The 25,459-nt window shown below is 49.2% G+C and overlaps 1 protein-coding gene across 2 annotated transcripts in view; it reads right to left on the reverse strand.

The window, feature by feature from the left end:
• The window catches only part of LOC101938635 (protein phosphatase 1 regulatory subunit 7-like), a 42,998-nt gene extending 17,661 nt beyond the window's left edge, over window positions 1-25,337 (reverse strand). The window contains exons 1-9 of one of the 2 annotated variants that reach the window (XM_042843230.2): window positions 25,194-25,337; window positions 14,818-14,999; window positions 13,752-13,784; window positions 12,107-12,217; window positions 9,147-9,336; window positions 8,007-8,207; window positions 6,997-7,274; window positions 5,627-5,692; window positions 4,706-4,871 (exon numbers count right to left, since the gene is read on the reverse strand). In XM_042843230.2, coding sequence (XP_042699164.2) covers window positions 4,706-4,871; window positions 5,627-5,692; window positions 6,997-7,274; window positions 8,007-8,207; window positions 9,147-9,336; window positions 12,107-12,217; window positions 13,752-13,784; window positions 14,818-14,975 — 1,203 coding nt within the window. In that variant the 5' untranslated portion in view covers window positions 14,976-14,999; window positions 25,194-25,337. Of the gene's footprint in view, window positions 1-4,705; window positions 4,872-5,626; window positions 5,693-6,996; window positions 7,275-8,006; window positions 8,208-9,146; window positions 9,337-12,106; window positions 12,218-13,751; window positions 13,785-14,817; window positions 15,569-25,193 lie in introns of those variants that run through there. The other variant, XM_065552787.1, reaches the window with a different exon arrangement.
• Between the last annotated feature and the right edge of the window lie 122 nt (window positions 25,338-25,459).

Here is a 25,459-nt window from a genome sequence, read left to right on the forward strand (position 1 = left end):
CCTACTACAAGACAGGCCCAACAAAGAAAGTAACAGAACACCACTAGCTGTCACCTACAGTCCCCAACTAAAACCTCTCCAGCGCATCATCAAGGTTCTACAACCCATCCTGAAGGACGATCCCTCACTCTCACAGACCTTGGGAGACAGTCCAGTCCTCACTTACAGACAGCCCCCCAACCTGTAGCAAATACTCATCAGCAACTACACACCACACAATAAAAACACTAACCCAAGAACCAAACCCTGCAACAAACCCTGGTGTCAACTCTGTCCACATATCTATTCAAGGGACACCATCATAGGACCTAACCACATCAGCCATACCATCAGGGGCTCATTCACCTGCACATCTACCAATATGATATATGCCATCATGTGCCAGCAATGCCCCTCTGCCATGTACATTGGCCAAACCGGACAGTCTCTAGGCAAAAGAATAAATGGACACAAATCTGACATCAGGAATTATAACATTCAAAAACCAGTAGGAGAACACTTCAATCTCCCTGGTCGCTCAATAACAGACTTTAAGGTGGCAATTCTTCAACAAAAAAACAGACTCCAACATGAAACTGCAGAACTGGAATTAATTTGCAAACTGGACACCATCAAATTAGGTCTGAATAAAGATGGGGAGTGGATGGGTCATTACACAAACTAATTTCCCCATACTAATTTCCCCCTACTGTTACTCACACCTTCCTATCAACTGTTTGAAATGGGCCACCCTCATTACCACTACAAAAGTGATTTTTCCTCCCTTGGTATTCTACTGTTAATTGAATTGTCTTGTTAGACTGACCCCCCACTTGGTAAGGCAACTCCCATCTTTTCATGCACTGTGTATATATACCTGCTACTGTATTTTCCACTCCACGCATCTGATGAAGTGGGTCCTAGCCCACGAAAGCTTGTACCCAAATAAATTTGTTAGTCTCCAAGGTGCCACAAGAACTCCTCGTTGTTTTTGCTGATACAGACTAACACGGCTACCGCTCTGCGGTGGCAAATCAGCGGGAGGTCCTTCGCTCCGAGCGGGAGTGAGGGACCCTCCGCCAAATTGCCGCCGAATAGCTGGACGTGCTGCCCCTCTCCGGAGTGGCCGCCCCAAGCACCTGCTTGGCAAGCTGGTGCCTGGAGCCAGCCCTGTCTCCAGGGCTGCTAAACCAGCATATTTCGCCAGCAGAAATTCACATCCTACACAATGAGTTCCCTGCCCACAAAAGGCAAAAATAACTGTTCGTTTATTGAAAATACAGTTGTAGAAACAGTGCTGCAAGCTGAAAGAGTTAAAGATGGTGCTGCCCAGAGATGGCTCTGTTATTAGCCCATACCCCGCCTCTTCATGCAGGCTGGGCTCTGGCCTGTTTAACAAAGATTGAGTCTCTTAGGGAGGCCACAGCTGTCTAGACTTTTTATGACCCACCTTCCATCTCACCCACCCCCACAAATGAACTCAGGACCCAGTCACCATTCTGCAAGGGAAAATTCCAAGCTGTGTAGGAGCAAAAAAGTTACAGTGAACTGTTGTGGTTCAGTATTATTTTCACAAATGCATCGGGATCCGTATGGCCTGTGTGTTATACCTAACATAAATGATAGATGAGTTTCTGGAAGTGTAGGGAAAGGGGCAGGGTTTTGGAAGACGACAGGCCATAATATTTTTAAGTGACTAGTGAGTTTGGATGCCCAGTTTTATAAGCTTTTTGAAAAAAGTGTGCAGAGAAGGCACGTGATTGGCCTCCTGTGGCCATGTGACAAGAAAAGCAGCCATTGATCAGCCATTGCCTGATGCGAGGCGAGGGTGGGTGCCGTGAAGTGCCTGGCCGGCAGGGGCAGGGCTTCTTTTCCATTGGTCATTGGCTTCTCACTGGGAAGCACAAAAACAAGCCACCATCTCGGAGAGCAGCCCAAACAACTGCAACCTCCTGCTTCAAAGAAACAAACCAAGCAACTCGGGAACAGAAGAAGCCCAAATCCGCATATAACAACAAGCTGAGACACCTGGGAGGGGGCTGATTTTTGGAAGGTGGGTGCTCAACGCCCCCTGAAAGTCAAGCCCCTCTAGGGCACCCCAAACGGGGCACTCAGAAAGCCCCCCTAGTAACTTTTGAAAATCTTGGCCTGAATACTTTGCCCAAGTGGGTGCTTACCCCTTACCCACAGTAGGGGCACTTAAGAGGCTGCCAATTGCTTCAGCGAACTAAATTAGGGGCCTCGTTCTCCACTGTCCCGCACCCAATGTAATCATGCACCCTTGTGCCAAGGCAGTGGAGAATGGACCACTGGCACAGGTTATAGCAGCACTGAGGGCTGTCCTAACTTGTGCCCCAGACCACTAGCCATTATGGGCCATTCCACCCCTGCAGAATAGCCATGTCACAGCAATGCCCCAGTGCATGGGGTACTGACAGTGGAAAGGCCCAGAGCTGGGTTATTCTAGCTCTGCATCTGCTGAGGAGGCCTCCTCTGCCAGAGCAATTCCTCAGAGCACCTTGCACCCGCTTGATGACATGTCGCAGGGTGGGCTTTCCCATTAAGGGGAACGGAGCTCATCCAAACCAGTGCCTAGTTATCCACCTCCCAGGTGATGCATTTGAGCTGGTGGTTAGATCAGGTGACCAGGCATCATGTGACGATAGCTCAGCTTGGGACTTCCTATAGAAAAAGCCTGGCCGCCCTAAGGGAGGGGGAGATCAGGGGGTAAGAAAGATCTATGGGGAAAGGCTCTCTGGAGAGGCCTAAAGAGTTGGGCAGCTGAGAAGGAAGGCATGTGCCAGGGCCTGATACAAGGGTAGAGAGGAGTGGGGCCAAAGAGGAGTGGGGAAGAAGCTTGTTCTCCTGGATAGAGGGAAAAGCCTGGCTGAAGATATCTGCAATGAGGGGCAGAAGCAAAACCCTTAAGAGAGCATTATGAGCTTGTGAGGGGGACAGGGCTCCACCAACTGGGCTGGTAGAGAAGGCTGGGAGAGTCTTGTTTTGATTTAAACCCTTATTTTATGTTAACAACTCAGCCCTCAGCAGGGGAGAGTAATTCAAAGGCAGCAACTGTGGTGGTTTTCGCTCTCTGGAACTAGGGAATCCGGGGCAGGGCCTGACACTGAAATGAGGCCGATAGCCCTTTTTCATGGCCATGAAACGAAGAAAGAGAAGTGGCAGGTTCTGTTTTCAGCCAGCCAGCTGAGAGAAATGCACAAGAGCCAACAAAGCGCGATCATGAAGAGTATGTGAGTTTTGAAACTTGAGTTAACTAAGGTAGTTGTGGAACAATAGGAAGGACATTGGCTCTTTACAGACATCATGTCTCACCTGGCTTTGTTCCTCTAGTGAATCAAGGGTTTGCTTCTTCCACTAGAGCTGTTTAACTTAATTACTGCCCCTTAGACCTTCAGCGCTCACACAAGAAAGGAAAAAACTCCCTTTACCCTGGCATTGTATCTTGTCATAAGCTCCTTCTGTGTCGCAGAGCGTGCTGCCCTCCTGCCTTTTAGTACCACGGGAACTGCTAACTCCACACCACGTCGTTCATTTACCTTCCCTCCATGAACACCTTCACCGTTCCATGAAGCAGTGCGGTGTCCCGTCTCTGTGAGAGTGGCGTTCAGCTAACCCAGCCCTGCGCCTCTCTCTCCTCTCACTTCCTTCCTGTGCCCTTCTTAGCCTATCAGCTCAAGACTGATAATTGGCTCTTTAGCTCACCTAGCCTCTCCCCCACACCTGATTAGATAATTAACTTCAATTGCCCCCATCAGCTTTCTCCAACTCACCTGACAATTGCCCGCACTTTGTCACACACTGCCTCCTCTTCGATGCGAGGATGATGTCTGCCAAAGGGGTTCTGTAGCGGGGCGGTCACCCCGCTCCGGCCCTGAAAGGGTTAAAAGCCAGCCCTTGGAGAGGGCTGGGGCTGAGAGCCAATAAGAAGAGGCAGGGAGGCAGCCAATCAGGGCCAGGCTGGGCCCTATAAAAGAGCTGCCGGACCAGAGGGCAAACAGTCTCATTCCAGTCTTGGAGGGAGAAGAGCCTAGCTGCCTGGGAACACAGGGTACCTAGGGCAGAGCAGAGCAGTGCTGTTGAAGGTGGCTGAGGGGCACCTGGCATTGGCCACTGTCATTGGAAGACAGGATACTGGGCTAGATGGACCCAGGATGGCCGTTCTTATGTTCTTATCTCACGTAACTGGCAGGGAGAGGGTTAAAAATCTCCTTTCCCACAAAGTAGAGAATTTTCCTCAATTGCCTGAGTTCACTGCAGCAATTGCCAGAGCCCCCAGCCATGAGAGGAATGTGTCTGAGCTCAGTTTAGGCCAACTGGGACATTAGGGAAGGGAAAGCAGGAACCCCAGACGAGGGTGAGCATTTAGAAGTCACTGGGTGAAATCCTGGATCCTTTTATGTCAATGGCAAAACTCCCATTGACTTCAATGGGGCCAGGATTTCACCCACTGTCTCTGCAGTGGACTGAGATGAGAACTAGACCCCACTGCTGGGAGAATCCTTTCACCCTTGTTTTAATTAGGAGCAGCTCTCTGCACTTGACCTGTTCTCTCACTCTCTCCTGCCCTTGGCCCATGCCAACACCTGGTTATATTTTAGACACACAGAACTGTAAAGCAATCAGAAGGAAACTTCCCTAACGGTCCCTCGAGCTGAGCCCGCAGCGTTTGACAGGCGCAACGATTGCTAACAATTACACTCCTTACTTCCTCGGGTTTGGTCAGCTCCTTGTAGGGTATATTGGCCGGCTTCCTTCTGCCATGCTGCCATCTCTCCCAGAACTTGGTGAACAGGTACTTCTCCATGGCATTCGGGATCTCCTGAGGATTAACCAAGCCCTGGAAATCCTCAGATGGGAGAGTGTCAATGTACCTAGAGAGGGAGAAGGTTTGATGTTGCGTTAAAATACTTTGTTTCCTCCAGCTGAACACCCTAGCACTGATCCTGCATCACTAATGCCCTAGCACAACCCAGGGCGTGCTGCTCCGTCATGCCGCAGTTTGCATTTTGGACACAATCTGTATGGCAGACAAGATTCTAAGCTAAGTTGTTTTATAGCGATGGAGTAATAATGACGTCGGTCTCATGGTGCATCTGGGTCATAACTGCCTTCATCAAGCACCTCTTCATGTCATGTCAGTTTGATATCCAGTGGGTCCTCTACAGTGGGATGGGATGGCTGATCTATCATAGATGTTAGGGATGGAGAGACATATTCAGTGATCCGGTCCACGCCCCTGCCAGTGCAGGATTATACATCCTTCCCATCTCTTATGATTTCATTGAGTCCAGTGGATATCTTGATATATCAATGCTATATAATAATATTACCTAGCTCTTATATAGCACTTTACAAAGGAGGTCAGAGGGGAAATTGTGGCATGGTGAGGCAAAATGACTTGCCCAAGATCACCCAGCAGCAAACGTGAGAACAGAACCCATATCTCCTGAGTCCCACCCCAGGGCACTATCCACTAGGCCATACTATCTCCCATATGCAGCATGGAATAACATTTAAATACCAGAGGAGGATGTTGGTTCACTTCCAGTATGTGCGAAGAGCACTATGCTGCTTCCTGGCCCCTGAGACTAATGAGATGCAGTCAGTATGACATAGCTCACGTTACCTTATGCAGCCATCCACTTCTGTTCTGAAGGTTTCTTCGTATTCTCTCAGCTCTTCCCGCAGGTCCCTGTCAGAGGGAGAGGGAAATCTCGCCTTACCATGAACCACGGGGAGGATTTCTCAATAGGTTCAGCCTAGGTGGCAGTTGCATGGCGAAGGGCCATGCTTGCATCTGACCAGCATGTTCAGCTGACAACACCCTGGGTGCTGTCCTGTGAGTTTGCAATCCAGGGCAGTAGATGAGGATTTAACATGTAGGCGAGTCACATGGGGGAGTCCCCGCTGACGACACAAGACAAAAAGTGCCCATGCACTTACTGTACAATAAATACCAGGCACATGCCCCCGTTCCTCCAGGGTTCTAGCCATGCAGAATTGCTCCTACCGCTCTGTGCCAATTAACAATGTCAACAAACATCCCCATCACTGCACAGTCATAACAGTGGCAAAATTCCCCCACATCTTCAGCAGCCTGGCCATGGAGCTGAGCGTTATAGACAACCCCTTGCCATGTATAAATCTCATTCCCATGGTCAGAGGGGCTGAAGTTGACCTCTGATCCCTCCGTGATGCAGGGAAGAGAGAGATCGTGTAGGATGGGATATGCCCACCTAATCCCAGTGGACAATCCTCCTCAGCCGTCCACCGTTATGCCAATAAGTTCCCAAGGTCTGTGCCGAAACCTCAGTGGAAGAAAACTCCTCCCTTCCAACCCCCAACTTGATGATCAGTTTAAATCTGCATGCATAAGCAAACAGCTGCTGCTGCCGTGTAAGCCCTTACCGGGGCGACGGATTCTTCCTGTCCCCTCCATGGCCCCGCCCTGCCCCCTCTTCCCCCCGAGGCCCTGCCCCCCCAGCCAAGCCAGAAGCTGGATCTGGGCCAGGGAGCCCAGGCCCCTCCACCTGCCTGGAGGAAGGGGCGAGAGCAGCCCCCGGTCCATGTCCCCACCCCCGTGTCCCTTGCCCAGGTCCACAGCTGCCCCTGAGTCTCTTACCCCGACACGGCTCTGGCTTCCAGCCTGGGGGCGGGGCCTTGGGGGCCGAAGAGCTGCAGCCAGGCCATGGTAACAGCTGCCCAGGCAGCTGTGGGGAGCCATGTGCCCTGGGAGGAGGGCCCCGGGGGCAGGGACACGGGCCAGGGGCTGCTCTCGGGCTCCCCTGTTCCAGGCAGGTGGAGGGTCCCTGGCTCCTCACAGCTGCCCATGCTGGGATCCAGCTTCCGGCTTGGCCGGGCGGTGGGGCCTTGGGGGGAAGAGGAGGGGCAGGGGGCCGGGCTCGTGGCAAAAAGTGGGAGGGCCTTGGCCCCCCTGTTCCGGCACCCCCGGCCCTTACACTACCTAAACAAGCAGAAAGCCCATACGCTCCTTACAGCATTCTGCGGTGCAAGTGATGTACAGCGCACTCAGTGCTCTCTGTCTTATGCTGCAGTCTCTCCAGGAAGATCCTCCTAGCTGATTTTTTCAGATCCTCCTTGGTCTGACCTGAGTCCATTGAACCGGCCGCTGCTTCTCTGAGAAGAGACCAGCTGAACAAAGACAAGGCTGAGCAGCGAGGTGGGTCCCTGAGAAGCACATCGTCCAGGGTCTCCACAGAAGTGGCCTGTTTGATTGCAGTGACGTAGTGGCTATCCCGGGCCAGCGGGTTGCCCTTGTAAAGTCATCATAGGGAAATAAAGCAAAAGTAATTACTGACCCAATGGTTCCCTGGAGCAACATCCCCGACAGCAGCTACAGCAGCAGAGGTATGGTGGGGCAGCTGTGCTGTTGTAGCGTGGGAGCGTAGACACTTTGTACATTGATGGAAGGGGTTTTTCTGCCAAGTCTGCAGTAAATCCACCTCTCTGAGAGGCACCTCTTCTTCCGTCGACCCAGCTGTGTCTACAGTCGGGGTTAGGTTGACCTAATTACATGGTGCGAAACTTACCATAGCCCTTCCCAACGTAGCTACGACGATCTAATTTTTAGGTGTAGACCAGGCAGGTGTGACTGGGGCACACGGATCGTGTTGATCCCCTGGTGCACTGGCGCTGACTTGGCACTCGATAGTCTAATAGCCCCCAGGCTGCAGCGCCAGAACCCGCAGACCAGCACGAGGGTGGGTGAATGGACTGGTTTAGTGCACAGCAATCCCTGGGGTGGCCCTCTACCAATGTGCAGGTTCGGGTAGCCCAGTGTGAACTGGCGACTCCCAGATTTATATATAGATGTGTAATCGGAACGAGAATTGTGCAGCTTTCGTTCCACGGCCCCTTTATTCCAACCTCCCCGTCCTGCGGACATTAGTACGTAAACGTATATGGGAATTAGAGGCAGCTGGTAAAGCTACCCCGATCTGAATGCCCCTGCCTCGTTAGTACTTTATTGTAGGCCCCAAACTCACCTGGAGTTTGAGATGTCTCAGCCTGCGGAGTCCTCCAAGCACATGCAGGGCCTGCGGCAGGGAGCCGATGTCATTGCTGGCAGCATCCAATACGTTGAGAGCCAGCGAGGAAGAGAGAGGCAGCAAGCTGGAAATCCGGTTCTTCTGGACATAGAGTTCACAGAGCTGGGGCAAATTCTGAATGCCTTCCAGAGACCTCAGCTACGGGGGGAGCAGGAGGAGGAGGAAACAGTGAGAAAGCAGGAAATGAGACAGGCTGGGGATTAGCTAGGACTCAGTGGCGTGACAGCTGCCAGGGGAAGAAGCCAAAGACATGGGAGGCATGCGCTCACTAAGGGGTCAAGGCGTGAAGTGGTATGTGAAGGTGACGGTTTCTGGAGGGGACGGCATGCTGAGAATTCTCGTCACCTTCAGGAAGGGAAGATGGGGGACAGGTATCAGCTGTTAATTGTGTTGCTATTACCACGCAGTCTTGTATCAGCTACTGAAAACCAGCACTGGAGCCTATCAAACTAAGCGGAGCTAGGCCTGGAGCAGGCCAAGGAGAACTCGGGTATGACAGGCACTGACAACAGTGATTCTTCCCTTGGAGTCACTACCGAGTGAGTGACACAGCATGATGCCAGAGTGGGCGTGGAGGCTTATACTTCTTATGAGGAGACACTGACCTCCCTACATACCTGCCCCCAATGGTGCCACAAACTGTACCTCTAGACGGACTGTCCAGTGTCCCGGTCTCTTCTCCATCGCTTGGTCAACGGTGGAGCCAGAGGTGGAATTCCTACCTGAGCTCTCCTCTTGGTTGAATAGCGGTTGCGGGAGGGAAGAGCCCAGTCACAGGCAGGGGAATAAACGGGGTGGCCTACACGCATCTTACTTCATACCAAGTCCCACATAACATAGTGCCTGCCCTGCTCGGCCCTGCCGCTGTCTTTTAGAGACTTAAAATCTATTCCTGACAACTTGTGGTTGTTGACGATCCCAAATCATTCTTTTCAAGAGAAGAGGGGTTAAACCCGTGTCTTGACTATAATTCCAGCTCGGGTAGAGGACCCCTAGGATTACCTTGAGTACGTAACCCATCTCGTCTGCCCATGAGCACACCACAGTGCCCTGCCGCCGGTGCAGTGTGGAAAATACCTTGTTGGAACCCAAGTGAAGCCGCGTCAGGTTGCTCAGGAGTGGCATGTCCCCCAGGGCTCTCACTTGATTGTGAGACATATTCAGCACAGACAGGTGGATGCAGTTTTCTAAACTTCTCAGGTCTCTGAGTGCATTATAACTGAGGTTTAATACAGTGAGGTTGGGAAGAACTTCAATCCCTCTGATGCTGGAGCCAAAGACAAAACAGTTGAGAAGGGTATTAGTAATAGGTAGAGCTCCTGAATAATACAGGTCAATGATGGAGGTAACTAACCAAACTCTGGAAACCTATGTTACTCGAACTTTTAGGCAGGGCTTTGGAGCTGTGCTCCGGCTCCGCTCCAGCTCCAGGCAAAAACCTGCAGCTCCACTGCTCCGGAGCTGCTCCGTGCTCCAGCTCCGTGCTCTGCTCCAAAGCCCTACCTTGAGGGTTGAGGGACATCTGAACTCAGGTGCAGGATTTGAAAATGGCCTTTATGAAAGGTTCAAACAAAACCCCAGATCCAAGCATCTGGGAGACAATCAGAATATTGCAACTTAAGTCCATCTCTGGTACATAAATGTTTTGTGGCTTCCCTTCAAGTCACTATCCTATGGAACACTCAAAAGGCAACAAGCTATATTTGGGAAGGATGCATGAAGTTTAATGAAGAATCCTCTGTATCTGATGCCTTGGTGCTGCAGTGAGTTAGTGTATTAGTCCTTCACCTGAGAGCAGTTCAAATCCAGCCTCAGATCATAACTATCATTAATGATCTGGAGGATGGCGTGGACTGAACCCTCAGCAAGTTTGCAGATGACACTAAACTGGGAGGAGTGGTAGATACGCTGGAGGGTAGGGATAGGATACAGAGGGACCTAGACAAATTAGAGGATTGGGCCAAAAGAAACCTGATGAGGTTCAACAAGGACAAGTGCAGAGTCCTGCACTTAGGAAAGAAGAATCCCATGCACTGTTACAGACTAGGGACCGAATGGCTAGGCAGCAGTTCTGCAGAAAAGGACCTAGAAGTTACAGTGGACGAGAAGCTGGATATGAGTCAACAGTGTGCCCTTGTCAGGGCCGGCTCCAAGTTTTTTGCCACACTCACACTCACTCATGCCCATCACCCCAGTCGGGGTATGGGCCGCCAACCACAGATCTCCAGAGTCCTTTATCCTGGGCCATTTGCTCTAGCTGGTTCCAGGTATAGCCCATTTTTTTGATGGTAATCCTCCTGGTTGCAAGAAGGGTAATCAGCTTAGTGGCTTCCTCACGACTTTCACCACCCAGCGTCATGCGTCTTCGAGTCGAAGACCCTTCTTTTTCCAGGCTAAAAGTCTCTGTTATCTCTATTGTTGGCGTTTCTATAGCAGGTTGATTTTTTTTTACGGGGTGGAGTTGCTAGCCCCACGCCCAACCCTCCTCCTTTATCCTGACTTGGGACAGGCAGATGGCCCCAAAGGACCTCTCTGGTGGAGTTTTTTTTTTTTTTTTTTGCCACCCCAAGCCAAAAAAATTTTCCCGCGCCCCCCCAGCCCCACCCCAACTCCGCCTCTTCCCCGCCCCATTCCAACCCCTTCCCCAAATCCCTGGCCCCGCCTCCTCCCCCGGGCACACTGCATTTCCTCTCCTACCCCTTCCTTGCAGGCTTGCCTGGGAGGGAGGAGGGAGAAGCGGAGCGGCAGTGCGCTCGGGAGAGGAGGCGGAGGTGAGCTGGGAGGGGTGGAGCGGTTCCTCTGCCCCCCCCCAGGGTTACTTCCTGCAGCCCTCCCCGTGCCCCCCACCACCGCAGCTCACCTCCGCTCAGGGCTGTCTCCCTGCTTTTTGCGCCCCAAGCAAAAAAAAAAAAAAAAAAAGGAGCCAGAGTGCAGCCCTTTGGAAAGTGCCGCCCCAAGCACATGCTTGGAGCACTGGTGCCTAGAGCCGGCCCTGGCCCTTGTTGCCAAGAAGGCTAACAGCATTTTGGGCTGTATAAGTAGGGGCATTGCCAGCAGATCGAGGGACGTGATCATTCCCCTCTATTCGGCATTGGTGAGGCCTCATCTGGAGTACTGTGTCCAGTTTTGGGCCCCACACTACAAGAAGGATGTGGAAAAATTGGAAAGAGGCCAGTGGAGGGCAACAAAAATGATTAGGGGGCTGGAGCACATGACTAATGAGGAGAGGCGGAGGGAACTGGGATTATTTAGTCTGCAGAAGAGAAGAATGAGGGGAGATTTGATAGCTGCTTTCAACTACCTGAAAGGGGGTTCCAAAGAGGATGGATCTAGACTGTTCTCAGTGGTGACAGATGACAGAACAAGGAGTAATGGTCTCAAGTTGCAGTGGGGGAGGTTTAGGTTGGATATTAGGACAAACTTTTTCACTAGGAGGGTGGTGAAGCACTGGAATGGGTTACCTAGGGAGGTGGTGGGATCTCCATCCTTAGAGGTTTTTAAGGCCCGGCTTGACAAAGCCCTGGCTGGGATGATTTAGTTGGGGTTGGTCCTGCTTTGAGCAGGGAGTTGGACAGGATGACCTCCTGAGGTCCCTTCCAACCCTGATATTCTATGATTCTAAAGATGAATTTGATAGTTACCACTCATGGTCATTGCAGAGCCCTCGTGTCTAATGTTTTAGGAACGAGCAGCTCTCTCTGCTCAGAAATGGGTGCGCTCATCCGGTTTGGAGTGAGATACCCGGACATGCCTTTGTGGCGCAGACTAGCACTGGAATACCAGAGTGGTGCATTCCGAGAGCGAGGTATTTTGACAGAGTTCTGTGGTGCAGATCACAACTGAAATTTCAGAGGGATGCAGGCTACATATGAAGGTGCACCGGCTGAGCCAGGAGAGAAGAGACCTACCAACGTTTTGCCAGAGCTAACAATCCCTCGCTTTCAGGGCTCTATTAAAAAAAAAATGCCTCCCCTCCTTTTTATGAAAAGAACATTTTCATGGGAGCCCATCAATCACTTACACTATGTCATACTCACACGCCTAAAGCATTGAGGGATGCATCCAATTCAGAGAGATTCTCAAAAGGAAAAAGCGCTTCAGGCTGCAGTTCTTCCAGCTCGTTTAAAGAAATGTCAAGATTAACGATCCTAAGGAATGAGAGAGGGAGAAAAGAAATCAAACTATTTCCAATCCCTGCCTCCTCCCCCTGCCCCAAAAAAATGTCTGGAGTTTTTAGCTTCTGATGTAATCACCATGTTTGACAAGCAGCAACACATAGAGGCAGTTTCAACACTAGCACTGCCTGGTTAGAGGAGACGTATATTGGAAACCACCCAAAATAACACTCTTTAGAAAAACGAGAGCTTAAAAAGTGACATGAATGGGAGAGACAGATCCTCAGCCGATGTAAATCGAGGTAGAACCATGTATCTCCTATTTGGTAATGGAGTTAAACGCCAACTTACACCAACTGGGGACCTGGTGCGTAGTGTGTCTAGAAAACATCTGCATGTGATAAAGCAGTTTGTGCACCTTTGGGGGGAAAAAATCAAATGTTTGAGGCAGTCGGTATATCGGGTGGTTGTTTGTGAAATGCACGGGATCAAGGGAAAAAAACGCCAGGACTGGAATCCGTGGAGGGAGAAGTTGCAAGACGTTTAGCAAAGAATAATGGAAACCACTGAAAAATACACAAAAAAGGTGGGGGAAGGAATACTCCGTGGAGCTGGCATGTGACGACACATGTAGAGAATATCTCTGGCTAGCTCATCTAAAAATATATCACTGGTTTTAAAAAAACTAAGTCATGGGGGTGTCATTAAGAAAAATCTCCCAGCAGATGTCCTTCCAGTCACAGAAGCTTGGGATATTTCCAACTAGGCAGGAGAAAGCAGAGTGATTCTCCAGGTGTGGAGCACCTGTGGTCTGGAGAACTCGTCCTGGTAATAATCCCCAGAATGAAAGACATGGAGATGCAAGCGATTGGGGATTATGGTGTTGGCAGCGGGATAGTTCCACGAAGGGATTTCTCTTTCAGCCCACAGACTGAAAACATTTGAGAAGAGACTAGATCATATACTGCAGGCAGGACTTCTGGCTGAATGCCCCAACAAGTCTTTGCTATTGATAATATCTCTTTGGAAAGTACATGGCTAAAAATTTTTCTTAGGTGTTTGTCGTATGCACCCCATTGGAAAGCTTGTAATTGTGTTCCCCTACTTCCTGTGCAAATACTGTGGGTTGTTCTTGTGCATTGAGATCCTAGAAAGATCCAGTGTAGGCCAGCAAATAGGACACTGAACTGGGATGCAGGAGACCTAGATCTTTTTCCCAGCTCTGCCACTGACCCGCTGGGTGACCTTGGGCGAATCTTTTCCCCTTGCTACATTTTAGTTTTCCTCTCTGTAAAATGGGGTTAACGATATTTACTAGCCTTTGTAAAGGAGCTTTAAAATCTATGAATGAAAAATGCTATATGGGGCCCAGGACTCATTAGGATTTAGTGTTGTCCTGGTTTTTCTAGAATGCCCCACAGTGTGGCATCTAAGCACTAGTTCGGAGTAAAGACCTATTGGTGCTTTTGCCATGAAAGAACCCAGCGATAAACCCAGAAGATAACGCACATCCCTTCCCAACCCGTCGGTGCTGATGTTTATGCAAGGTCTTAAATCTCTTCTTTACCTTTCAGGAAACTCAGTCACTGGGAATGATTGTCTGGAAAAGAAAAAGAAGCCATGTCTGATCATCAGGGTGGCCTGATATTGGAGGGGTTCTTTATTTTATCTACTGATATGCTCATTTTTAATGTACTACGCCTGCCTTTAGTGGGATCAACCAGCAGCCTTGGAAATAGACAGGACTAGACCAGAGGGGATGCAGGCAAAGGAGACAGGCAAAGGAGCTACCTGGACAGTCACACCAAGTAAGTGAAGGTCCTGGGACTGATATCAGATAGTGCATAGAGGTCTTGAGGGTTCTCAGTGCCTCCACCCTCTGTCACTAGCATGAGGACCCCATCGACCTCACTCCTTAATCAGCATGCCTAAGACTCCCCCTCTTAGTCGGTGGCGAGAGGGACTGAGGCTAGGAATGCCCTTCTGCCCTTATGGTGTTTGCCCCTCATAAGCTAAGGGGGGCATAACACCATGAATACAGTTGATGGTATCATAGATGCTCATAATAAACCTGACGTAGCCTATGTCACCTAGAGGGAAGGAGGGGTGTCCTGAAACGTAGAGGGAGAAAACCCTGGGAGGGTACACAAGCTGGGGGTGGGGAGAGGTGACAAAGCCCCTCTCATGGCCCTCTTGGCCCCATGCCCAATAGCCATCAATAGCGTGGCTGGGGAGCTGCAGGCCCTGCTCCCTCCTAGCAACCTACGGTTGCCTCCTGCCTGAAAGTGGGCAGGGTGAAAACTGGGACAAGGTTCCACCTCCCTTTTATCAGGGCAGGCCAGGAGCAATGGGAGAAGCAAGCTGTGCTCTCTCTAAGGAGGGCGTAACTATCACACTGGTGAATGTCATCCCAGAGCCCCTGGGGGAACTGAATCAGCAGCAGTTCTTAGTGGCCTACTACCCAGCCCGTGTGCACCTCCACACCCACGCCCGAGCTCACCAAGAACCGACTCCCTCCTTAGAGCTTCCACAATGGGGTTTAAATCGGTTTTCCTCGTGGTCAGTTATTTCCCCTTTTCAGACTGGGCTGGATGGGTTTCTCTTTTCTTTTGTTGTTAGAGTCGCCCTCTTACCTGAGGTTCACTGATCCAAATTCAAAGGCGAAGGCCAGTCGTTTGAGCCGGGACATCTTCATATCAAGACAGTAGTGAGGCCCAGGTCCTTTGACATTCCAGATAAAAGGGAGTGGGTCAATCGCCACAGCCCGATCCTCAACAAACTGCCGGTTCATCTTCTCACCCGTCTTTGAGTACGCCTTGAACACAGAGCCACAGGCAGACATAGGTTAGAGAGAAGCATGGCTCTCTGGTTTTGGATCTCCACCCTGGAACAGCTACTATAGAAAGACTCCACAGCACTGCAGTGGTGGCCCTGTAGTCATCGATAGTATGTCAGACTATTTTGCTTGCAGGGCCGCTGCCGCCTTAAGAGGAACAGAGAGGGGCAGAGCTGGTTGGGAGAGGCAATGATACTGTAGTATGTTTTTCAGCCACTAGATGGCTCTGTGTGATGTATGTAGGTCCAGATAGGTTGCAGATCCTGGTCAACAAAGGCGAGACAAGCCAGAGCACAAGCTGTGTGGAAGCCCATTTGTTAGTGTCTGCAGTTATGGTGATTATGTGTAACAAGTGCCTCCTGTTTACAAATGACTGTGATTCAATATACGCTGATGCAAGGGGAAAGGAAGACAGGAAGGAAGGGGCTGCTAACATGTGGGAACCAGGATGCTAGGGGTTGGTGCTTCTGTGGTGAATTGATTGTGAGCTGCCATTTATGTAGCTGTGATGCTGTAAAGTTTTAGCTTGCTGCGTACTGCACCTTTATATGTCTACGGTATCTTCATGAGAGCAGAGTTCACCGCCTCAGAGCTGATTAAATTAAGTGTGGTCTATTGGCAGAGCTGCATTTGGGATATCTGCACAGTATCTGTGTGATGACTGCCAACTTGACTGATACACCAGGGACTGAATCGGGAACTTCCAGAGCTAAACTATAAGCTGCTACACTCAGATCCCTTGTGAATCAGGCACAGAGGGGGAACCTATGACACATCAGTGGGTTACAGCTGTCACACCATGCTTGGCACTATCAGCCTTTCACTAGCATGTGCCAGATGCAGATTGACAATGAGAGATGAAAGTATCTGAAACTGATTTTTTTTCCACGTTTTATTAAGAACTCAGAAAATGGTCCCATTCCTAGAGAAAATAGCCACCTTTTAAAAAAGGTTTTCCTCAACAATGCATCCCTTTCCCAATGAAAAGCAGCCTGTTCCCAAATACAAATGGGCACGCTCCCATCAAAAGGCAGCTTTGGGCATTCAGATTTGAAATGTGTACATGTTTACAATTCAAAATTTTGCAACTCTTCAGGATGCTAAAAAAACAGCTATTTTGTCACTTTTTGGAAAACCCAAAGGGCTCAAAACTGTCTCCTGAAATGAAACCTCAAGATTTTTCCATGCAAAAATTTGTAGACAACGTCACAGCAGTTTTGCACGTCTTCACCAGACTTATCACATCTTCACCAGACCCACTGTAAATCGATCTACGCTACAGCGACTTAAGTTACATAACTTGCGTAACTTAACTAGCGTAACTTACCTCGTTAGTGTAGACCAGGCCTGTGTGTTGGAAATAATGTTAAAGCCCCTAATTAAAAGGAGATAAGCAAAATTCATTTTACTACGTAAGCCCATTGTTCTTAAGCGCTAACACATGGGAGACCTCACCAATGTGGTTCTTAGGCCCAGCTAAAGAAAGGATTTTTGAAGAATGCAGTAAGTCAACACAAAACCCCTGGCACCAGCATAGCAAATTTGCAACCATGCTCTGAAGTGTATTTCAGAAGGAAAGTTCTAAATGCCTCAGGGCTCTAGTCAACCGGAGAAGGGCTGTACATTCCTGTTAGAAGGGAGCTATACGCCTGTTACAGGCAGGAAAAGGCCTCCTACTGTTTTCATGAGCTGAAAGCAAGCAACTGCCTTTTATTTCAAAGATCTCTGCAAAGAGTTAGAATAATGCAGTTCCTTCAACCTAGCACCTTCTACACGTTCACACTCCTGAGTGACCTCGTTAAGCCAACCTCATTTTCTAGTGTACACCAGACCTCAGATTCAATACCTCGATTGTAACCTCATTGGGACGGGGACCATGTTTTTGTTCTATGTTTGTACAGCACCTACCACAATGGGGTTCTGGCCCATGACTGGGGTTCCTGGGCACTACCATAAGACAAATAATAACTAATAGATTTTAAATCCATTTAGTTCTACAGGCAAGGCCTCAGATCAGAATTTAAGATCTCTCATTGTCAAATACTTCATAATAGTTTTGTGAGCCTGAGAAAGGCCCCAGAACAGTATCTATTTAAAAAACAGGGAATAAACTACCTTTCCGAGTTCTAGGTCTCAGTGAATCTTGTGCACACTTGTAATCGGCTTGGAAGGATTCAATTATTTTTTTCAGAGTAGCAGCCGTGTTAGTCTGTATCCGCAAAAAGAAGAACAGGAGTACTTGTGGCACCTTAGAGACTAACAAATTTATTAGAGCATAAGCTTTCGTGGACTACAGCCCACTTCTTCGGATGCATCCGAAGAAGTGGGCTGTTGTCCACGAAAGCTTATGCTCTAATAAATTTGTTAGTCTCTAAGGTGCCACAAGTACTCCTGTTCTTCTTTTTAATTATTTTTTTAAATCAGTAAATGTCAATAAACATCAATTTCACTGCAAACACACAAACCCACACAAAATATTTCCATAGACGACAATCAAAATGTACAGAGCGGCAAAGTAAGAAAAATGCTGCTTGAGAAATTATTAGAGTTTGATTTAAGGATGTATATTTGACACGGGGCCTCGACAATTTGCATTTTAGCAGTTATAAAGCTTTAACTTTTTGAATCTCAACATCTACCGTCATTAAATAATTGTCTGAGTCCCTATAATTTTCCATATAAATAAATAAAATAAATTAATGGAGATAGCCCATCTCCTAGAACTGGAAGGGACCTTGAAAGGTCATCAAGTCCAGCCCCCTACCTTCACTAGCAGGACCAAGTGCTGATTTTGCCCCAGATCCCTAAGTGGCCCCCTCAAGGATTGAACTCACAACCCTGGGTTTAGCAGGCCAATGCTCAAACTACTGAGCTATCCCCCCACCACCATAACTGTAAAAATTTAAATTGATAAAAAATGGGGGGGGGATGCTTAAAACCCATAATTTTGAGCAACTGAAAATTCAAATGGATAAAAATCTGAAAAAATGCTTAAAATAAACATTGATGCTATCCATTAAAATCATCAAAAAATAAAAATCGAATTCTGCCAAGTCTAGCTATTAAAATTGCACCAAATCATCCACAAAGGCAGAGCACACACGTTAGTGACCACAACAAAGTAACACCAGTCCTGCTCCAGTGAAGGTCATGGGAGGTTTGCCTCTGGCTTCAGTGGGTGCAGGAACAGACCAAAAGGGAAAGAAGGATTAAAACAAAATCATGGGAGGCAGAAAGAGATTTAAACAAATCTTAGGGTGATGATCTTTTTAAATGAAATGAGGTCAGTACTGCTGAAAGGTGCCAGACTGACTGTCCGGGAACAGAAGCCTTCATAGGTAGAAGTCAGGCAAAGATAACGCAAGCGTCATTCACAATGTCCAGAGATTGACCCTTTCAATCCTTACTGCAAACACAGGAGTGACTCTAACACAGTGATTCTCAAACTTTTGTACTGGTGACCCCTTTCACATAGCAAGTCTCTGAGTGCGACCCCCTCCTTATAAATTAAAAACACTTTTTAATATATTTAACACCATTATAAATGCTGGAGGCAAAGCAGGGTTTGGGGTGGAGGCTGACAGCTCGCAATCCCCCGTGTAATAACCTCGCGACCCCCTGAGGGGTCCTGACCCCCAGTTTGAGAACTCCTGCTCTAGCATGAGTAGACATAGCCGAGCTAGCTTTGATCTAGCTAGCTTGAGTAGCAATATCAGGGAAGTCACAGCAGCTTGGGCAGCAGTAGAGGTGACCTGCCTGAGCACATCCCAGGTACATCTCCACTGCATTTTAGAATGCGTGGTTGCGAGTCTCAGAACTCAGGTCTACTGACTCAGGCTCACAGGGTCCATGCTATGACGCTAAAAATAGCTACACAGATATTGCAGCTCGGACTTCGAAGCCTGAGAAGTGCGGGATTGGCTTCACTGCTGTTGTTACTTGAGCTAGCTAGATTAAAGCTAGCTCAGGTACGTCTACACAAGCTGCAGCCACACCCCGATTGCAGTGTAGACATACTTCTAGTCATGGGCACCGACTCCGTGGGTGCTCCGGGGCTGGAGCACCCACGGAAAAAAATTGGTGGGTGCTCAGCACCCACCAGCAGCTCCCCGTGGCCCCACCCCGCCTCCCTGCTCCAACTCACCTCCGCCTCCTCCGCGAGCGTGCCGCTGCATCCTGCTTCTCCCCCCTCCCTCCCAGAGCTTGCGATGTGAAACAGCTGATTCGCGGGACAGGGAGGGATGGGGGAGGAGGGGGAACACAGCACGCTGGGTGAAGAGGCGGGGCTGGGGCGGGGATTTGGTAAGGGATCCAATAGGGGTAGGGAGGGGCGGAGTTAGGGCGGGGACTTTGGGGATGGGGTTGGAATGGGGGTGTGGCCAGGGGTGGAGACGGGGCCAGGGGCGGGGCCAGAGGCGGGGAAAGGGGCGCAGGTACCCACCAGCGCCGGAGAAAGTTGGCGCCTATGCCTCTAGTCTCTTTGTTCAGACTGCTCAGAAGGATAAAGGCCATTTGCTAGGGTAGATTTTGTGATGACGTGAACACCTGTTTGCTGGGAACTGGACTAAGAACCATAACTCTGTTTATATAGACCACTGCTCTGAACTGTCAGATGATAATGATTTTTGGCTGCAGCTGACCAACAGAGAGGTAAAGGGCTCTATTTCTCTTCATTATTCTCCTGAGCCAGGCAGTTCCCCAACCCCTCCCTCCCACAAAAGAATTTCACCTTGTAACTGAAATGTTGGAAGGGACTTTGAAAGTGCTTGCCAGCCAGATGAGGGTAACCTTCCACGGGTGCCAAGCAATAAGAAAATGGTCAGATGTTTTATGAGCCGAGACTTTATTTTTATTGTTACGCTGGAGTGGTTCAAAAGAAGCAATTTGTTCTGCGGCAACGTACTCAGGAAGTGAGGGGCAGCAGATTTATCGTGGGGGAGAAAACTTTGAAGCGAGGAGGAAGTGACTAGAAAGAGAACAAGGATAACCGAACACAAGTCTGCAAGAGGTTATTAATGACAGGAAGCGAGATCGATCATTCTGACCCGCACAGCAGTTGAGGAATCGCAGGTACAAAGTCCTGGACACACTAAAACGCTCCAGTGAGCGAGACTATTTTTCTTTGTTTGCTGCTATTGAACTGTGTTGCTTTTTAATAATATATAAACGAATAACAGAGGGCCTGACCCAAAGCTAAATGAAATCAATGGGCTCCTTTGTATCAACTTCAATAGGTTTTTGGATCAGGCCCTGTGATCCTAAGAATGCCTTTATGCCAACTGGCAAAAGGCCCACCTAACACACTGTTGTCAAAATCTTTAGCCACACAATGTCTTGTAAGGTATCATTAAAAAACTGGTGAACCGCTATCACGACGATCACTGCGTGATGTATGCACGGCTTGTGTGTAAAGAGTAGGTACGCATGCTGGAAATATGTTCTTAAAAGATGAGTTGTGGAGGCAGCTGATAAACAAGCCCACCCTAGGCAAAGGACTGTGGATTTACCCGTCTGCCTGGATCAGGCTAACAAGCAATGGTCAACACAAGTACATTTGCATCTCAAGTCAGCAAAGTGATCAAGCCAATCGAAAAAGCAAATTGAACAGTGGATGAAGGCGGAGCTTGGCGCTTGCAACCCAGAGAACAAGCAGCCAGGGAGAGGAACTCTGCCTGGGTTTACTTTTCAAAAGGAAAGAAAAGAGGGATTCCTTTGTTATCCATCACTTAGGGGACAAAGGGAACAGAACCCTCTGATTCTGTGAATGGTGGGTCCCCCCTGCCTACGGGGCTGGAGTTGCTGGTAGCTTGATGTAAGAGAAAACCGCTTAGGCAAAGATTGCAGCTTCCTAAAGTTACGTTTTAGTCACTAAGAAGTGTGCTATTTTTGTTTTGCTTGTAACCAACCCTGTCTCTTTTTCTCCTGCTGAGTACCACTTAACTCTCTGTTCTCGATTAATATACTGTACGCTAAGTTTTACAATAAACCCTCTCGGTGCTGTGTATTAAAGTGAAGTGTGGGTCCTCCGCTGAGCCAACAAGCTGGTGCGTGCACGGCCTCTCTGGAGGTAGCGGACGTGGTAATTTCTGAGAGTGTCCAGTGAAAGGGACGTCTCTGGGGAACTGGGGTGGAATGTTACCTGCAAGGCAAGGTTTAGACTGGCAGACGCTCGAGGAGTTTGCTGGTGAGGCGGGAGCTGACACACAGTTTGAGCTCCAGCAAAACTCTCCTTTGCTGAGGCAGAGTGGTAACAGTGGCTTACGGTTCTGGGCTCCCTGAGGAGAGTGTCACAGGCTCGTACACTTAGGGTGACCAGATGTCCCGATTTTATAGGGACAGTCCCGATTTTTGGGTCTTTTTCTTATATAGGCTCCTATTACCCCCCACCCCCTGTCCCGATTTTTCACATTTGCCATCTGGTCACACTACGTACACTTTAAACAGCGCCTTTCATCCTGAGGGTCCCCAGAGTGCTTTACAAAACTGATAACAGAAACTACACATGAAGGGGTAACTTTACCCACCCCTAAAATGCAGCCAGCTCTGGGGCGTACACAGCAGATGTTTAAAAGCGCACAGACAGCATCTTAGGGGGCAGGAAGTGAGGAATCCTTGACCCAGTTCAGAGTCACCCCTCTCTTTACACCCCTCCACCAGCTCCCTCTTCTCTATTGCATCAAACAGAAGCTACTCGTCTTCATTTGCAAGGCCTGCACCACCAGTCTTCAACCAGTATCACAAATGTCAATTCCCGCTGGTGTGAAGCGGAACCCAGATCCTGAACTGCAATGCAGACAGGGGGCTGTGCCCAGTGGCAAGCCATGACAGAATCCTGGGAGAAAAATCACTTTAATGGGAGAGCTTCATGACCTGCTAGTGTAGGGAGACAACACAACGGATAAGCCTATAGACCTGGCTATATTCAGAGTTACAAATGCGGAAGCAGAAACTGGAGTTTCCTTAAAGGTATCTGCTTCTAATTCCCAGCCTCAGACGACTCCTTTTACCAGATACAGCACTTCACGAAACAATTGCCAGGGAAGTAGCTTTAAAAAAAAAAAATCAGAGAAAGCCCAAGTAAAAGTTATTTGCAGGTAACCTGTGGGTCAGATGAGACCACTTCCTGAGTGGGTCTCAGGCCAGATGAAATTTGCAGGCAATGAGGAGGCAAAGGCCATCAGAGACGGAATTGCCCAACAGAGGGAAGCCACAGCAAGGAAAACTAGAAATTGGTGATGCAGTTGGACCACCATCAGCAACTATTAGAATGGTCCATGCGAAGAGCTGCCCAGAAGCCCGTTATTCCATGTCTGGAGACGGCTGGAAAACCACAGTGCTGCTGGATGCAGGGTCTGAAAAAAGTCTGATCCCTGCAAAACACCCAGCGCCAAAGGGGAGGAAAATGTGTATTGCAGGAATTAAATTGGCAACTATTAGTAATCAAACACAGCCAACAACAGGAGAAATCCAGCTCCCACTGAACTTTTGTTGTGGTGACCGATATTTCTAGTGGCGGTATATTGGGAGTAGATTTCATCTGAAGGCATTTTCACAATTTCGGGGTAACTGCATCTGTATTCATCCCTCCGTGGTCCACTCCAGGTGTTCCCAGTCATGTCTCAGGTCTCCAGCCAGCCCCTGTCTCTGGGCAGGGACCTTTGTCCCACACTTTTCTGACCAGGAGTTTTAAGGTTGCACATCTCCCTGCTTATCCCGCATGCCAGTCAGCCTAACGACCAGTGCCTGTACTTTGCTCTCTCTCTGAGTGCAATGAACAGTCTGGTCGCAGCAGTTACAAGTTCCCATACAGCTCTTTCTAAGCAAGCACATTTATTCTTAAGGCAAAGGCATTACAGAGAAAACATATAAAAAACAATAAACAGATTTAAACACACACAAAACATACAAAGCATTGTCCAGTTTTGGGCCCCACACTACAAGAAGGATGTGGAAAAATTGGAAAGAGTCCAGCGGAGGGCAACAAAAATGATTAGGGGGCTGGAGAACATGATTTATGAGGAGAGGCTGAGGGAATTGGGATTGTTTAATCTGCAGAAGAGAAGAATGAGGGGGGATTTGATAGCTGCTTTCAACTACCTGAAGGGGGATTCCAAAGAGGATGGAGCTCGGCTGTTCTCAGTGGTGGCAGATGACAGAACAAGGAGCAATGGTCTCAAGTTGCAGTGGGGGAGGTTTAGTCTCTGTATCCTAGTCTCTGGAAAACCTGCCTGATTCAGTCGATGTCAACCACTGCAGGGGCTGGAACTTCTCTGGAGTCCTTTACAGTCTCAGGAGTAGCCACTTCCTACTGCTTTTAGTTCCTCTCATAGAATCATAGAATATCAGGGTTGGAAGGGACCTCAGGAGGTCATCTAGTCCAACCCCCTGCTCAAAGTAGGATCAACCCCAACTAAATCATCCCAGCCAGGGCTTTGTCAAGCCTGACCTTAAAAACGTATGCATATATGAGCAATTATGGACACTCACTGATATTATGATTTGAAGTCTATGCCCAAACAAAGGGAGAAACAGGCTTTCTCCCTGACAAGATGGAAGATAGGAGGGAAATATAAGCAGAAGCAAAAAAGCCACTTAGGAAACACAGGGAACAGTGCCCTGTGAGCCTGTGAAAGCAGGATCCCCTAGTCTGGAGGGCTAGGGATGCTGGTAACTTGATGTAAGAAAGAAAACTGCTCAAGCAAAGATTGTATCTTGCGAAGATTAAGTTTTAGTCACTGGAAAGCATGTTTTATTTAGTTTTATTTGTAACCAGACCTGTCTTTTTCTTTTGCTTAGAATGATGTACATCTCTGTTCTTTGTTAATAAACCTATTCTTGATTTTACTACAAAACCATCTCAGTGCTGTTTATTAAAGTGATGTGTAAGTCTTCAGCTACCCTAACAGGCTGATGTGGAGGCAGCGAACTTGGTGACTTCTGAGAGTGTCCTGTGAGAGGGACTGGAGAGTCTCGGGGCTTTACTGATTGGTACCTGCAAGGCAAGGTTTAGACTGGCAGAGTCTTGAAGAGTTTGCTGATGAAGCAGACGGGCTGGTGTGGCAGGGAGCGGACACGTAACTCAGCAACAGCAAAGCTCTGACTCTTGCTAAGGCAGAGTAGTAACACAGTGGCTCACAATTCATAGATTCATAGATTCTAGGACTGGAAGGGACTTCGAGAGGTCATCGAGTCCAGTCCCCTGCCCGCATGGCAGGACCAAATACTGTCTAGATTCTGGGTGGCCTGAACATGACACCTTAGTTTGCTTGTTAAAGGACAAAGAGTTTGCTTCACTCTCAGGAAACGGGGCTAGAACAAGCTCACGGCAGCTCTGAAAATGTAAGAATTTTGTTCTTGCTCATTCTAAAGTAACGACAAATGTTACTCCATCCACCGCCTGATCTAAAGCCCACCACAGTCAATGGGAGTCTTTCCTAGGAGGGAGGGATAGCTCAGTGGTTTGAGCATTGGTGGGCTAAACCCAGTGTTGTGAGTTCAATCCTTGAGGGGGCCATTTAAGGATCTGGGGCAAAAATTGGGGATTGGTCCTGCTTTGAGTAGGGGGTTGGAATAGATGACTTTCTAAGGTCCCTTCCAACCCTGATATTCTAGGACTTCAGTAGCCTTTAGATCAAGCCCCTAGCCATTACCCAAACCTTAGACTAGGTAAGATTTTGTATTTTGATGATCGTTGATTCAGTTTGGTTTCCTCTCCATACTGTAAGTCCTTTGGAATTACGGGCTGTTCCATTGGGGTCTGTCCTCTCCGACCATTCTCAGATAAAAGGACAGTGACCTGGGGAGAAGCAGAGGAAGAAGGTGCCTCTCCTGGAGCCTTCGGTGGAAGGTGTAGGGTAGGAGGGTATTCGTTCCCAGTAAGGCCCACCAAGGTCAGTTCCAGGGAGCGGGGGTAGGAACTGGGGAAGGCTGGTGCCCGTCTAGATTTGTAAGCTCGTCAGGCCAGAGCGGTGTCCTGTACAGCACCGAGCGCGCTGTCGGCATTTAACCAGCATTCGCGTTCGTTAGTGCGCATCCTCTCACTGATCAGCCTAGCCTTAGCCAATAATCGAGCAAAACTCAGGGGCGCAGTCCCCCTCCCGCTCCAGGCCAGGGGCACGCACGCACCCCGCGAGCTTGCAGCCCAGAAGCGGCTCGCTCTGGGTAAGCTTTTACCTGTGGGCCTGAAATCCTTCCCACTCCCTGTGGGGAGCTGCTCTGCCTCCCAGCGGCTGCCGCCTCCTCTTCCTCCTGCCCCCACCCCGCTCCCTCCAGTTGCTACAACAGCTCGTCCCCACGGGCAAGCTCAGGGCCAGGGGAGCGCTGGCAGCCGAGGAACTACAACTCCCATCAGCCCCCGGGAGCCCGGAGCCGCGCGACAAAGGTGCCGGAGTCCATAGAACAGGCGCGCGGAGGCGAGCCGTGGCCGCGCGGGGGGTTCT

The sequence above is a fragment of the Chrysemys picta genome, chromosome 1, assembly GCF_011386835.1.
Source record: "Chrysemys picta bellii isolate R12L10 chromosome 1, ASM1138683v2, whole genome shotgun sequence".
In the NCBI taxonomy this organism is placed as follows: domain Eukaryota; kingdom Metazoa; phylum Chordata; order Testudines; family Emydidae; genus Chrysemys; species Chrysemys picta.